This window comes from Cupressus sempervirens, chromosome 10 (assembly GCF_028749045.1).
Source record: "Cupressus sempervirens isolate cs-2001-9-10 chromosome 10, ASM2874904v1, whole genome shotgun sequence".
NCBI lineage: Eukaryota > Viridiplantae > Streptophyta > Pinopsida > Cupressales > Cupressaceae > Cupressus > Cupressus sempervirens.
This window is the reverse complement of record NC_143127.1, coordinates 540,224,229-540,241,636: the sequence shown is the minus strand read 5'-3', so window position 1 is coordinate 540,241,636 and position 17,408 is coordinate 540,224,229. Positions and strand designations below refer to the sequence as shown.

Genomic DNA, 17,408 nt, shown 5'->3' with positions numbered 1-17,408 from the left:
ATGTTTGACTTTTAAGTTTTAAGTTTTTAACTTTAAGTATGTGGCATGTGCATTATGATCAAATTATCTTCTATTTAATGATGTTATTGTGTCTTTACGCTTTATTCAATAATGGGTGCATGGAATGTTCTTTAAATCCTAAAAAATCTCAAAATTTTGAGATTTTTTCGCTTTGCCGAGTCACCGCCGAGCCGGGTCACAAGTCAGAGCCGGGTCACGAGTCAAGTTACCCTTGTTGAGTCCGAGCCGAGTCCGAGTCTCGTTACACTGATTTGAATAGTGGATTACCATTTATTAAATCAAAGCTTTAATTTGAATATTTGTCAAAGTGTTTTGCTAGCATTTTAAATCACTTTTTCATTTTTGAGACTTGGTAGTTTAGATAACTTCATTAGCATTGTAGAGGTCTTTCAGTAAATAAGTTGAGGTAGGCTATTGGTTCTAATGACTGATCCTTTTTGTATATATTTCTTCAAATCTTGATATAAAAGGAGAGTGTCCAATCCCTCTTATCATGTATTAGGAAAAAATACAATAAAATTTAGATTAGTGAAACATGAAAAAGATAGAAAACAAGGTTTTTCGATGATAAGTGAAAATAAAATACCAGCTTATTCCCTTTTCAATTTTCATAGTTTGAAGACTCCCTAGTTCTCTGCAGGATTCTGCGAACTTGAGTCCCTTTGCTGATTGAGCTAAGTCGACCAGACTCTTGTGTCATGTCTGACTTAGTTATGGAGAATACTCAACCTGAGGTGAATCCTGTGCCAAGACATTTTTAAGTCTCAGGTTCAAACTCCCAAGTCTTGATGTCAGACTTCTATTTGGCTCTAAAACATAACAGCTGCACTTTTAAAGTGAGAATTCAATTTTTTTGGTAATTATTTGCTTTTATGTGGTCATTTCACCCAATGAAGCTTCAATATAGTAAGAAGACGGTTTGAGAAGAGATGTTTTATGTTTTTAAAGTTGATCTAATCATCAGAGAGAAGCAGTATTATTGGATGAAATGGAGAAGAATGAAGACACTTTTGAAGAACCAATCTATTATCATTGTGATACTAACTTGTAGTTCAAGATTTGAAAAATTTGGTTACACTAGGAGGGGGAAGACAAAGATGTAGATTGTATTGGGTTATTTTTTTCATTTTGAGCTATCATCATACATAAACAATTATAATGCTTTTATATATATTTTTATCTATAATTTACATTGCAGTGTATTGTTTGATTTTTAAACTATTAAATTTCAAATTTTGAGGGTTTAAGGATATATGACGTGTAATTTCTGAATTACGATAAATTGATTGTCAATTTAGACTTCTAGGTTCTCTAGTTCTCAAATTAATTGTTAATTAGGTCTGTGTTCTAGACTTCCTTGACTTTCGGGAATCCCTTGTTCTAGAATCATTTTCCAAAGTTTAGGCCAGTCTTGACGTGCATGCAAATATATTTCATTAGAGAGGAAAATAGTACATCTATAATGCTCAAGATATCACCTTCAATATTTTCTAGGGGTTGTTGATCAATGAATATTGTGCAATAGGATACAATCTAATGGACACATGGCAAAGTTTATTTGATTATGTGAGAAGAAATCTACACTTTAAAAAGTTAGGAAGAAGGATCAGTCCGTTACTGGGCTCCAATAATTGTGACGATATTTGAAAAGTGGAGTACCATTTATGAATTTAAAGCATTAATTTAAATATTTGTCATAGTTTTTTGCTAGTGTTTTAAGTCTCTTTTTCATTTTTCAGAATTGGAAGTTTTGATAACCCCATTAGTGCAGTAGAGCTTTTCAGTAAATAAGTTCTTGTAGGCTACTGGTTATACTGATTGATCCTTTTTGTATGTATTCTTCGAAAACAGGAGAGTATCTGATCCCTCATTTTTCAATTTTCATAGTTTGAAGACAAATTGAGTACTCTGTAGGACTCCATGAACTCCCTACGCTGGTCTAGCTGAGTCAACCAGACTTGGACTTTTCCAACTCTTGAGTCCCTTTGCTGATCGAGCTGAGTTGACTCTGGACTCTTTTGCCAAGTCTGGCAAGTCTTGTAGAGTACTTGGGCAGATTCTGCTCCAAGACTCTCCAAGTCTCGGGCTCTTGGACATAAGAGCTGCACTTTTTAAAGTGAAAATTCACAGTTTTTTGGTCATTTTTGTTCTGATTTGCTCATTTCACCCAATGAAGCTTCAATAAAGGAAGAAGGCAATTTGAGAAAAGTTTTTTGCATTTATAGTTGGTCAAATCATTAAAGAGAAGCACCATAGATGAAGCACCATAGTTGGATGCAATGGAGGAAAATGAAGACACTTTTGAAGAAAGAGTCCATCATCATTGTGATACTAACTTGTAGTTCAAAGTTTGAAAAATTTAGTTACTCTAGGAGGGTAAAGACAAAGATGTAGATTGTATTTGGTTGTTTTCTTCATTTGGACATATCATCATCTAGTGCTTTTATATAAATTTAATCTGTAATTTCTTTTATTACAATGCATTGTTTGACATTGACACTATGAAATTTTAAAATCTGAGAGTTTGAGGACCATAGGATGTGTAACGTATGAATTACAACAAATTGATTGCCAAATCGGACTTTTATGTTTTCTAATTCACAAATTGGTTATCAAATTACATTTGTATGTTTTCTAATTCACAATTTGATTGTCAATTGGGTCCACGTCTTTGACTTTCTTGGCTTTTAGGAATCCCTCTGTTCTAGAAGCTTCTTGCAGAGTTTATTTCAGTCATGACATGCATGTAAATATGTTCATAAGAGAGGAAAATATTATGTTTATAATGCTCAAGATGACCCCTTCAATATCTTCTTGTTGGTTTTGATCAATTAATATTGTGCAATAGCATACAATCCCACGGACACATGACAAAGTTTATGATGATTATGTGAGAAGAAATCCATCCTTTACAATGTTAGGGAGGAGGATCAGTCCATGACTAGGCTCCAATAATTGTGACAGTATCTGAAAAGCGGAGTACTATTTATTAATTCAAAGCATTAATTTGAATATTTGTCAATGTTTTTTAATGTAGTGATTCAAGTCTCTTTTTCATTTAGTTTGATGATTCCATTAGTTTCGTAGAGGTCTTTCATTAAATAAGTTGTGGTAGGCTACTGGTTCTACCAACTGATCCTTTTGTATATATTATTCAAATTCTAATAGAAAAGGAGAGTTGTGATATTGCTATCAGGATTTAACTGTGTGATTTTTGAGTCAAACTCATTGACCCATGTTTCATGAGTAGTGATTCAACATGAAGTGTTCAATCCCTCATTTTATGTATAAAAAAAACAAAAGATTTGTGAAACACAAAAAATTTAGAAAACAATTTTTTTGATGTTATGTAATATGAAGTGAAAATTTTTAGCAGCTTAATTTTTTATTAATCTAATTTTTATTCCCTGATACATAAAATGAGGGATTGGAACTCCTTTTATGTTAAAATTTGAAGAATATATACAAAAAGCATCAGTCGGTAGAACCACTAGCCTACCACAACTTATTTACTGAAAGCCCTCTACCACACTAGTGGGGCCATCAAAACTACCAGGTCTCAAAAACGAAAAAAAGACTTCCATCAAGTCACTAGCAAAAAAATCTTTGTCAAATATTCAAAGTAACAATATGAATAAATAAATGGCACTCCACTTTTCCAATACCATCACAATTATTGGAGCCCAATTATGGACTGATCCTTCTTGCTTACATCGTAGAGTAGATTTCTTCTCACATAATCATCTTAGACTTTGCCATGTGTCCATGGGATTGTATACTATTGCACAATATTCATTGATCAACACCCACTAAAAAATATTGAAGGTGACATCTTGAGCATTAAAACAGAATATTTTCCTCTCTAATGAATATATTTATATGCATGTCCAGACTGACGTAAACATTGGAAGAGTTCTAAAACAAGGGATTCCTAAAAGTCAAGGGATTTCTAAAAGTCAAGGAAGCCAAGGACATGTACCTAATTGACAATAATTTTTGTGAATTAGAGAACATAAAAGTCTAACTTAACAATCAATTTGTCATAATTCAAGCATCACATGTCATATGATCAAATCAAAATTTGAAATTTCACAGTTTCAAAGTCAAACACTGTAATACAAGAAATTATAGATAAAAAATATATAACAGCATTATAACTGTTTACATACGGTTATATGTCAAAATGAAAAAATCAACCAAACACAAACTACATCTTTGTCTTTCCCCTCCCAGTGTAAATAATTTTTTCAAGCCTTGAATGACAAGTTGAGTTTGTATCACAATGATGATAGATTGTTTCTTCAAAAGTATCTAATTTTCCTCCATTGCACCAATTATGCCACTTCTCTTTGATGACTAGATCAACTTTAAATGCATAAAACTTGTTAAATCAGCTACTTGCTCTACTGAAGCTTCATTAGGTGAGATGGCCAGATAAGAGCAAAATATGACAAATATTTTTTTGAATTTTCACTTAAAAGTGCAGCTTTTATATCCAAGAGCTATATAGAAGAGTTTGAGCACATGACTTTGGAGTTCGAGCCTTAGACTTAGAGAATCTTGGAACAGGATTCAGTGAGTACTTCCAAGACTCGGCCAAACTTGGTATCAGAGTCTGGTCGACTTGGCTCTATCAGTGTAGAGACTCGAGAGTTCAAGAGCCCTGCAGAATATTAAGAGAGTCTTCTAACTATGGTTGCCAGAAATCATCTCTGTTATGCTTGATAGCTAGTATCCTCTATAATTTGTTCTTCAATTGTGGAAATGCTAGCAAATTTGTTGTCAAGAACTATGTCCGATATTAATTTCAAGGATGATGGTCAATTGGATTATCTTTTACAAGATGTGTTGCAGTATATCTATTATTTATTGTGATTTTGTACTAGGTTTTTAAGCAGTTACTGTGATCTATGCAATTCTCATTGTGAGTTGGCTGAGATCCAGCTCTTTAAAAATTAACTTCGCTGACAGTTGTGCTGTCTTTCTGCAGGTACAAGTCCTACTGCAAGATTTCTATGGGCTAATGGAATTACCTTTTCTAAAGTTAAGGAGGAATCAATAAAATTGATTGGACTGCCTAAACGGTGGGAGTCTCATTTTTTAACGCAAGTCCCGCTATCTGAACATGCACAGAAAGCTTTAGATTCGGCTGTTGAGGAGAAGATAAAACTGGGTAATTTGATTGGCAGAGAATTCTGATTTGACAAGAACTTTATAACGACTATTATTCTTTTCTTAAATACTTATCACTAAAATCTCCAAAGCATCCATTCATTAGTCTGGCATTTCTTGTTTGATATTTGGGCAGATTCAACACTTTTAGCCTCACATGTTTCTCATTAATTTGAACTTGCCACAGAAATTAGTGTTTTAGCACTTGTAACTTCAATGAGTACTATGTTGAAATTCTATTTCTTCAGCTGGGAGATTTTTTCTTTGGGTATGTAGATGTGGCCATGGGGGTTGCTCCCAATTAATACATGATCAGAACAAAATTTCCTTTGTTATCAAGCTAGGCTACAAAGTGTGGTACAACCATAGAGATACACAATCCAGCCTCATGGAGATGCAACTGAAAGAAGTCAGGGCCAACCGCATGTCTGTGGCTACTTGAGACTTCAATGAGCTGCCAGCAGACCTATCTTCTTCACTTCCATCTTTGGCATCTTCCCATCCATGGATTGCTTCACTCTTGATTAGGAAAGAATTTGTATAGTCCCCTTCACCTTATCCTGCTGTTTCTCTTCCAAGCCACTGCCGCTGTTAAGAACTGTCTTATATTCAACTAGAGACTCCAATTTCAGCCCCTCCCTAATGGCATGGAGAATGTTATTTGCCTTCACTGAAGTGGCAATATCCTTCATTGTAAACAAATCACTCACATCTGTGTGCTGATAAATCATATACCTCTTAGGTGCCACTGACTTCAGATAAATAATTTTTTTGTATGTAGGCTTTCATTTTACCAGCATCCCTGATAATATCTGTCAAGTTAGACGAAAAGACTAGAGCAAAAATACTACAGAGACAAATAAGCAGCTGATTGCCAACTACCTTGCTTATTGGCAGTCTCCACTAGTGGATTACCGATCACAAAGTTTATTTGAGTTTTTTCAAGCCATATTTTGTGGTGTTATGTGTTTCCTCTCTTCCAAATTCGAGATAACTTATCAGATTTCTTTCAATTTCTGCTCTTACAACAACGACATGATATGGTTCCCCATGGTGATCTGGTATGGGGGTTTAAACCACAGTGATTCCTCGCTGACCAATAAGATTGCTGTGTAGTTGTACATTTCATCAAACCTGGAAATGATCAAGGTGGAAGAGAAAAATCCATAGGCCAATATCCATTACAGTTCCTAGGCAGCCAACTCTTGATTAACATGACTCCAGTGCAGTGCGTACTGAACTCAGGCCAGTCTGCTATAGCCATTGGAATGTTTTCATCCAAGAGTCCATCTCTCACCTCCTTGATTGCAAACTTTTGATTCCAAATGATGCCATGTTCATTACAAGAATTGTGGCCGTCAGAGATGGTGTTTTGTGCCATATTGTCAATGGTACAATTAGCTAAGAAGTTCACTATGTCATTTGTGGCACCATAGCAATGGCTACATTCAAATGCCTGCAAAGAATGCAGAATATCCCATTCGCCTGGTTGGTTTTCCAACTTCCAGTTGTGAATTCCTCTCTTTCCAACAGTGTGAATAATCTTCATGAAATCACCCTGAGTAGATGCTTTGATATTGATCCACCCTCACGAAAAATAGTGGAGAAAAATAGATTTTCCAAACACAAGACTCACCATTTTTCAGAAGTTTGATGTCTGTTTAGATTCTCTTGAAGATAACTGGTGGAAATGGTATTCCAGACTTCTTTGATCAAGCTACCAGAAATGGTTGATTTGAAAACAAAGTTATCTTTTTAACAATTATCAAAGTCTGCAATATTTCAAACATTGTGATTTTTTGTTTTAGAATCATTCTGTCGCAATTTTTACACCCAGGACTGCTGAATATATTTGAGTAGATATTAAACTTTTGGCTTGTCAAGCTTTGGACTTTAGGTAGAACAGGGTTTTGTGTATTGGCCGTGACTATGCAATCTAGGGTTTACAGGAAACTTCCCTACCCAAAAGATTGAGACTGATAATAATACAAAATTTGAATGTGCATGGAAAACAAGTCCAAAGTGTATTAAAAAATTTCAGTATGTGTGCACTTTTTAGAATCACCTCTTGACAGCTGTCTCTTTCTTTAATTGATCATTGACAGCATTGGTCAGCTTTTAACAAAAAAATACAGTTGTTTTCAACTAGAGAGATACAGCAAACAAACTTTAATATTCAATTTTTTCGAAATGTATTCAGCCATATACTTGTAAAACGCATCAGTACAAGTACTGCTTATCCACACATGTGCTGCTGTTCATTTGTACAACAGCGATCATCTGTACTCAATTTGTCTCCTTGGACAGCTTGTTCAGCAGCATCTCTCTCTCTTTCCTATGATCATAATTGCCACTCAAGGTGGCAATTTGATGGTGATTGGTCAGAATTCCTTTTTAAGAAATTTCCTTTCCTTTGAATCTCCTCCTCAATTGGCATGTTCCTTCCAAAGCCTTCCTCATTCTGGATCAGTGTACCCTTCCTACTTCTTCCTATTGATACTAAAATGTTGGAAGAATGAACGCATAGAATTTGGGATAATTGGAATGCACACAGTTAGTGTGACTTGTACTCATCATCGACTAGGGAAGTTTTTGATTCAGGGAAAACAGGTTTTCAATGAACCCTGAAACTAACACAAGGAAGGTTTTAAACATAGGGACTGAAACCCAGAGTGAAAGATAAACAATGAGCTCCTCAAAGAGAAACAGATGACAGACAGAACAGGACAGAGAAGGAGCCAAACAACGCCAAACCCCGACAGACACCAACTGGCAGTCAAAAAAGATAAGCAATCATACAACAGACTGCCCCAGAAAGAAAGAGGAACAACAGAATTAAGATCCTTGCTCGTGGGATCCAAGGGCTATGTCAAAAGGAGATGGATTCTTCGAATGTTTCCCTTTAACTATAATCCATCCCCCTTCAACCTTGGCCGGAACAGCATGCCAAGCTGACGGATCCATAGAACTATTAGCCTCAACTGTGATAGAACTATTGAGTAGGGAAGTTAAATGTGTAGTAGTAATAAATGATGTGTGGAAAGTAAACATTCTATTATATGATTTATCTGCGACCATAACTCTTTTTTTGATTTTTTCTTTTTCTGTGCAATGGAACTCAATGGATTTGGCTGGGAACTAACATTAAAATGTCCAGAGGCCGTTATGGCTGTATTGGGATGCATCCTGATTGGCTCTAGCTTTGTTTTTGGTTCACTTAGTTTTTAGCACTTGTTCTTTGCCTAGGAGCAATCCGTATGTTTACATCATTCTTGAATTCAATTTTCCTGCTAAAACTAATTTGCAAATTAGGTGTTGGATTTTGGCTTTTAAGCATTATATTAACGTTTTTGCAGAATGAGAACTTAATCAATTACGGTGTTGATCTTGGTAAAAATTCACCAATATACAGGGGAAAGCGATGAGGTGACAACTAGTCACATGCTGCTTGGAATATGGGCTCAAAAGGGCAGTACTGGTCAAAAAGTACTGGCTACTCTTGGCTTTGACGATGAGAAGGCTAAGGAAGTTTCTGTGAGTTTTAAGGTCATTTCCTTGTTTTTTATGGCATTCCATTTAATTTTATACCAGGTTAACCAAATATATTTTAGGAGCGGCTTATGACAATTTTGACATTTGTGGAGCACTAATACTCGTATGATCATGATTATTTTACAGCAGATAAAGGAAGCTGCGATGTCAATTTGAAAAGATTTTTTCCTCATACAGCATCCATTTTGGCTTGGAAGAAATAGGAAGATTTATGCATGCACATTTTGGTTTGTAGCCTTGATTCTGATCTGAATTGAATATTCTTTTAATATTCACAGTTGGTCGTCCAAGTTGATAGTATTGTTAAAGTGTGTTATTGTGTTCGTTTTGCATATACTTAACATTAAGGTAAATTACCACACGAAGCTAAATTGTAGTAATCATATGTTTGTGCAGTTTGTCACAATAAATATAGTTTGAACAATACGAAGTAAAAATGGCAGATAATATTATTGTTGTTGCAGTTTTCTCATAAAACTAGAATAAAAGAAGATAATATTATTGTTATTGCAGTCTTATCTTGAAAGTAGAATACAAGAACCGAGGAAATGGTTTTATATATCAAATACAGTGGGCAATGGCATTTATATGTTTTTTTGGTAGTTAATCTCAGGCTGCTAGGTATTCTTTTCAAGGGCTATCATGGAGCCCTTAAAATGCTTTTAAGGAGCATTTTGTGGAGTGGGTGGACCCCACGTTTACTAGTTTTTTTGCTTATACTTAAGCAGCTTAAAATTAATTATGATACATTTTAATCTATATATTATTAATTCTTCTCAATCATATTAATTTTTTTTCAATATTTCAATTAATTTTTATTAATTCTTTTCAATTGCATTTAAATTGTTTTTAACATTAAGTTTTAATTTTTTGTGGAATTATTCAAGTAATTTTGATGAAGAAGTATACCTATAACAACTAGAAGCTTTGATATCCATGACAAGAAATTACATGTATGTAAACTAATGAAAGCTCTTTATGGTTTGAAACAAGCTCCTAGGGCATGGTATGAGAGAATTGATAATTACCTTATTGAATTGGGGTACTCTAGAAATGAAGTTGATCCTAATAAATACTTCAAAGAATCAGAGGGTGATATGATAATACTTGTTCTCTATGATGATGATCATCTAATACAGGGGAAGATCACCTTATTGCAAAGTGTAAACAAGATCTTACACCTAAATTTGAAATGAAAGATTTAGGTCTCTTGCACTATTTTTTGGGATTAGAAGTAAGACTATATCTTCCTAAACCAAGGTAAGTATATTATTGACATATTAATTTTTTTTGGAATGATGGATTGTAAACCATTATCCACACCAATGGAGACAAATCTTCATAAGCTCAAAGTGAAGCATCTAAATATGAAGCTATAGATCTTATATACTACAAATAAATAATTAGATCTCTAATGTACTTGGTAAATACTTGTTCTAATATTTCCTATGCTACAAAAATATTGATTCAATTTATGTGTGAACATAAGAAGATCCATCTTATGGAAGCCAAACAAATTTTGTGATACTTAAGAGGCACTATTGGACTTGGTCTAAAATATGACCATGTTGGGTTACAACTTCAAGGATATTCAGATTCTGACCAGGCTTATAATTCTACTGATCATAAGAGGAACTACACAATGTTTTTTAGTCTTGGGTCTCTTACGGTATCTTGGTTTAGCAAGAAGAAATATGTAGTCTCTTAGAGTTCTACTAAGAATATATAATGACATCTATGGGAGCCTGAGAAGCATTATGGTTACGATAGTTATTGGTTGGACTATTTGGGAAACCCCTAAATCCCACAATTATACATTCTGATAATTAAAGCTACATTTAAGTCTTTATAAATCTAGTCTTCCATAATAGGTCCAAGCACATAGAAATTACCTATCACTACATTAGAGATATGGTGGACATAAATGTTATTGAGTCTGCATATATCAACACTGAAGAGAAGATTGCCAACAGTCTTACCAAACCTCTTGTGAAACTAAAAGTGAAATATTTTCGAGGTAAACTAGGCATGGCTAAAATATAACTGTAACTCTTGAGATTAAATCTCATTTTTGTTTATACACACACACACACACACATGTACATACATATACATACATATACATACATAGACATACATACATATTATACACACATATATAGATATACATATACATATATAAATACACACACACACACACACACACACACACACACACACACACACACACATGTATGTATGTATACACATACATACATACATGCATGCGCACACACACACACACACACACACACACACACACATAGATACACACATTTTTTGTTGTTATTCTAGAAATCATGATACCAAGATTGTTGCTCCTAAGTTCTTGACCCATCATCATGATAGAGTACATCAAATTTTGTCCCAAGATTTGTTAATGGTGATGATAGCTAACGTATCAAGATGTACAATAATTGATTAATGCTCTATGATATATTGAAGAACATAATACTTGTGGTACTGACAACTTTATAGTTGCTCCCAAGGTCAAGGTTGTTATCTGGTAGACTTCACTTGGATGTTGTCCTAGAGTGCCACAAATTAGGTAACTCATATCTATATGATATTCTTTTGATAAGAATTACAAAGTTAATGTAAATGCATGTAGCAAAAGAATATCTCTATGATATTGGTCTTAAACATTGTTATAGGATTCAATCCTCTTTTGTTAAGAGGGAGTGTTAAGAATATAGCTTCATTCGGATTGAAGTGGATAATATATTATAACTAATTTGATATATGTGCATATGATTGAATGAGAATTACACACACACACACACACACGTTAGAGATTCATGATACCGGATTATCATAAAAGTGTAAATATAGTCATCATTCTGACAGTAATATATTATTATTAATTTGTTCATCCAATATTATATGTATGTGATTATAATTGTGTGTGTGTGTGTGTGTGTGTGTGTGTGTGTGTGTGTAAATACAATCATCATTTGGACAACAATATATTATTATTAATGTCTTCATCCAATATTATATGTATGTGATTATAATTGTGTGTATATATATAAATACAATCATCATTTGGTCACTAATATACTATTATTTATTTTTTCATCCAATATTATATACATGTGATTATAATTGTGTGTGTGTGTGTGTGTGTAAACAATTATAATCACATACATATAACATTAGAACAAATTAATAATAATATATTATTGTTAGAATGATACTGTATTTATACTTGCCCAATAATCTGGCATCACTGCTCTCTAACATACCGAGACATGAAACTAAGTCATGCTCGATAGTCTAGTCACCCAATATTATATTCACCCAAGCACAATAAGTGCTAATATGAATTAGTGTGCTTTGGTATCGATGAAAGATAACTCTCAATTTTATATATATATATATATATATATATATATATATATAGAGTACTATTGATGCTTGCTGGGTAATATATCAATCCTAGTGGCAATATAATTACTACAACAAGCATTCAATAGTTCATATATTTATTGTTCACCAATGAACAATATTAATATATTAGTGATTAAGGAATTGCAAGAGTTTGTTCTAAACTTAGAATCTTGTTCTTATTGAACTCTCAAATCAAAATTGAGATCATTGTTCAATAATAGTAAAACTATATTCTTAAGGAAGAATAATGGAGACTGTGGTAAAGTTCTTATTTAATATACACTAAAATTAAAGGCTATTATTTTTCTCTATTAGTGATCCATATTCCTTAACAAGGACATTCAGATCCCATTTTCTTGTCCCACTGAACAATTAGATTTTTTGAAGTTTCCCATAGCAATATACCTACTTTGGGAAAACATGCCTTATCCTGACAAAGTTTCAGAGGACGATCATTTTCTTTCCATTTTTGTTTGTTCATAAGTGCAATATAACCATCTTTAACCTTATAAGAGCAATAATTGAAGCTAGTCCATCAACTCATTTATATTTATTATAATCTGTCTAAAACTAAGGATTTGTCTAAATTTGTCTTTTTCTATGCTAGATAAAGGGATGTCCTTAATGGATTTATAGTTCCATCCTAAACTAGGGTCCCTAGAGGGGATTTCAATATAATCTTTAACATAAGTCTGTTAGCATGTATATAACACTTTATTCTTGGTGACGTAGTATGGTATACCATTCCCATGAGTCTTCCAAGAAAAGGGCAAAGTTGCTTGTACCAAATCCAAGGATAACTTGTCTCTAGTTATGTTTCTACATTCTAAAATGAAGCTCCAAACTCTAGAGCCTTTAGGAGGGTTGCTAGTTTTGAAGAAGATGGTAGAATTGCTAGATTGAAGGTATTTTTTCATAATGATTCTTATCTATCTTCTGTTGGGTTCTTCATATGTGTCCCTTACTAGTTTTTTCCTAAGTGAAATATTTTGCAACTTCAAATTATTGAACCCTAGTCCTCCCTTCTAGATGGGTTTACACAATTTTTCCATATGATTAAAACCATCCATTTTTTTCAAATATACCTTGCTAGAAGAAATTTCTTAAATTATTTTCTAGTTTCCAATTTTTACCCTAGGTGAGGGGTAGACATGTCACATGGTAAGTTGGAATTGCATACAAAACTAATTTGACCATAGTATTTCTTTCACATTTAACTGCGTTGAGTCTCCTTCCCAAGGCTTAACTTCCTCTCTAGCACTTTTACCACGTAATATTGTATCATCAAGAAATTATTGGTGTGTGACATCAGAAACACCTTTTGTAATTTTAATACCAGTTATTAACCCTTGCTGATGTGCTTTTGTGATAGATCTTCTAAAATCCTTAACCATTATTATAAAGAGAAAAGGGGAGACAAGGTCTCCTTGCCTTAGTTCCTTGAGGTTAAACAAACCTCCAAGTGTTCCATTAAGGAGTAGTGGAAATTTAGGAGTTGACATATAGTTAAAAGTTAGGTTAGTTCATTATTTCCAGAAGACAAATGCTTCTATACATTTACGTAAACAATCTCATAGCAACCTTGCTATATGTTTTTTGGATGTCTAATTTTACTAGCTTGCTTGGTTCTTTATTATGTTGAATGGAATGAATGATTTCTTTTACAATAGTGATACCATAGAATATTGATCTCCTTGGAACAAAACCTGTTTGTTCCTCGAAGATGATCTCTAGTAGAAATATTTTAAGTCTATTTGCAAGAGCTATGGATAATATTTTGTTTATTGTATTACATAATGCTATTGATCCAAAGTCACATACTTCTTCCACATTTATTTTCTTATGTATTTAAATTAAGAATGTATTATTAATTTCATGGAGAATTTTTTGTAATTTTTTGATGTTCTCTATAGCCTCATAAAGCCCCTCACCTAAAATATGCACATATTTTTGAAAACAACTAGCCTTGAAGTCGTCCGATCCAAGGCCATCATTTGAATGTAGTTGCAAGAGAAAATCCTTGACTTCTTTAGAAAACAATCTATTAAGGTATTTACTATCTTCCACATAAATTAGTTTTGGGATCTTAATAATGCTTTTTTTGGGACCAAGATCATAATATTCTTTGTTGTTGAAAATATTTTCATAAAAAGTAAAAAATCTATAGTTAGGTTTTGAGCATTTTCTACGATTTTTTCTCTCTCATTCTTAATTCTTAGAATTATATTAATATCCTTCTAACCTTTGTGTTGTTGTAGAAGAATTTGGTGTTATGATTGCCTTTGGACTACCAGGTCTCCTTGGATATTAGCTTTTGATATATTTCCTCACTTTTTAACAATTATTTAAATTGTTTAAGCTTTTTTTCTTTTACGTATTTATCATTATTCATACCAACTTTAAGGATTTAATCATCAAGTTTAGATACACTATTCCCTATTTTGATTTTTTAGTGAATATATTTTGAAGTGATGTTTATTCCAATTAAAGGTTTTGGTTTTTAGTGCCTTTAATTTGGATACAAAGATTTTTTTTAGATCCATCAAACTTTTCTTCATTCTACCATACTTCAACTAAGCTGATGACTTTTTTAATCGTGAAACTACATATACTTAAATTAGATGGGTTTCCTAGTAGGCTTACATTCTTTACCTATCTTCAAACTAACATGAAAGTGGTCTAAACAAAAAATGCAAAGGATGGAGGATTATGTGGTGTTAAAAGAAATCAGATCTCCATAAACACAAATCTATCCAATCTTTCCACAATGTATTAGAAGTCCATTCTTCTATTATTCCATGTAAATTTTCCAGTATAGTGTTTAATGCCAAAAATACTATTGGAGACAATCTAATCTCTAAAGTCTTTCAACATTTGTGCCTCTATTTGGATTCCTCTATTTTTTTCATTAATATCCATGATGAAATTAAAATTACATCCAACTAAATAGTTTCTTTCTTTATCCGTATTACATAAGGTTTCAATATCCTTCCATGCCTCTGTTAGAAATGTAAATGAGTAGCTAAGAGGGGAGGGTTGAATTAGTCACGAAAAAAAAAAATCCAAGTCCCTTAAGATGTCAATATAACTTTAAAACAAATCTTTGTTGAAGCTCGGTTAACTCTGAAAATATTACTGTCACTTAGTTAACATTGAAAATATTCCTATCACTCGGTTAACACTGAAAATATTACTGTCACTCAGTTAACACAGAACATGAAGATCTTAAGATATTAAATATGATTACCCTTAATTAACTTAGTTGCAAAAATATAAAGCAAGTAACATGAACACGAGCATCAAGATTTAACATGAAAACCCAATTTGGGAAAACCACCAATTGCAACTAGTTACTGCTTTTCACTATTCTAAAGTGAGCCCTATTAGGAGCCAACCCTATTAAAGGTTACAAACACACTGTTAAGTGTTACCTTGTTAGAGAATTTAATTCACCTTGTTAGGAGTGGCGTTGTTAGAGGTTTTTAGACATTTGAATCTAGAAATGCCACCTTGTTAGAGGATTTAACAAATAACTGTTAAGATAACTCTATTAAGAGATTTGAGTCACTGTTACAATTATTAGAGAGTAACAATGACTTGACTTGATTGCTGATACAACTATCTTTGTTGATTTCAGTTATCTGTTATGGCTTGATTACTTGATCCTCTTTGATCAGAATGTTATTTGCAACTCGGTCAACTCAGATACTCTGTCTTCTTGCAAATATCCTTCTAATTCGCTTCTTTAATTCGTCTTCTTCAATCCCATGCTTCATGTCTTCAATCCTCAAATACCTTATATGGATAATCTTGTCAAGTCGGCTTGAATATACTTTTAATAAAATTTTTTCATCCCTTAAGTTGGCTAGCATTAACAAATAAATATATCATACTCAATATGTTGATAGTTAGCTAATACTGAATTGAGTACTTGACCAACACAGGAAAACCCTTTGTTAACCGACCCAACTCGGTCAATACTAACTTTGTGCTATCTTTCCTTTGGTAACTGAGTAAACTCGGTCAAGACAAGATCCATGTTAACTTTCCTTTGGTTAACCAAGTGAACTCAGTCAACACATGATTTTCCTTCAATGCTCGAGTGAGCTCAATCAATATTGTCTCTAAACTTGGTTATAACTGGAATGCTCAACATACATAGGAAACTGTCTTCAATGCCCGAGTGAGTTTGACAATCACTGACTTTCTCGATAAGGCTTGACATTTTGTGTAACATAAAAGACAATATATAATTGAAAAATTATTTTCAACAATATCCCTCTTTGGCATTGATGGCAACACAACATGTCATAGTACAATGAAATTTTAGAGCAAAATAGAAGCAGGGATAATATCCTTAGTTTGATTCTGATTCTCATCCATGAGAACTACCTATATTAGTGAGAGCTCCCTCTGACATCAATCTCTTCCTTAGAAATGATTCTCTAATTTTTGTGACTACAATTTCTCCCTATGACAACAAACTCTTATTCTGATAAATTCCTCAAAATATCTTTGTTATCATAGAAAACTCTCCCTCTTTAACATCTCATGCTAAAGACAACAATCAATGGATATCCCATGCACTTGATGTACTGATTCATATGTAATCTGTTCTAAAATATTGGAATAGCTTGACTGATTTTTAGAATTCTCGACTGATGCATCACTAAACTTCTATTTAGTGAGCTTCAGATAGGGGAATGATCCCTAGCTTACCTTTTAGATACAAAAATTCATCCTTAGGTAATGGATTGGTGAATATGTCTTCAATTTCTTCTTTTATATTCACATATTCCGATCTTACCTCTTTTTCTTGCACTAATTCTCTCAAAAAGTGATATTTTATTGCAATGTGTTTTGTCTTAGTATGCATCACAAGATTCTTGGAAATGTTAATTGCACTGGTGTTATCATAGAAGATAGTTTACTGTATCCTTGATTTCTTACTTCATACTTGACAACAATTGTTTGAATCAAACAATGTTGAACAATTGACTGCTATTGCAACATATTATGCTTCTGCTGTAGATAGAGAGATACAATTTTTCTTCTTGTTTGTCCAAGAAACTAGCCTTTTTCTAATAAAGAATGCTTCACCACTAGTGCTCTTCCTGTCATCAATAGTTTCTGCCCAATCAACGTTAGTAAAGGCTTTCAATTCAAAGTTGCCTCCTTTCTTATATCACAAACCATAATCTTTAGTACCTTTTAGATACCTCATAATTTTTTTT

The 17,408-nt window shown here is 33.2% G+C and overlaps 1 protein-coding gene across 4 annotated transcripts in view; it reads left to right on the top strand.

The window, feature by feature from the left end:
- The window catches only part of LOC149535032 (ATP-dependent Clp protease ATP-binding subunit CLPT2, chloroplastic-like), a 46,515-nt gene extending 37,263 nt beyond the window's left edge, over positions 1-9,252 (top strand). Inside the window, exons 4-6 of one of the 4 annotated variants that reach the window (XM_089803616.1) lie at positions 5,012-5,194; positions 8,606-8,727; positions 8,875-9,252. In XM_089803616.1, the coding sequence (XP_089659742.1) occupies positions 5,012-5,194; positions 8,606-8,727; positions 8,875-8,901 (332 nt within the window). In that variant the 3' untranslated portion in view covers positions 8,902-9,252. Of the gene's footprint in view, positions 1-5,011; positions 5,195-8,605; positions 8,740-8,871 lie in introns of all 4 variants that reach the window. The other 3 variants (XM_089803615.1, XM_089803614.1, XM_089803613.1) reach the window with 3 other exon arrangements.
- Positions 9,253-17,408: the final 8,156 nt, after the last annotated feature.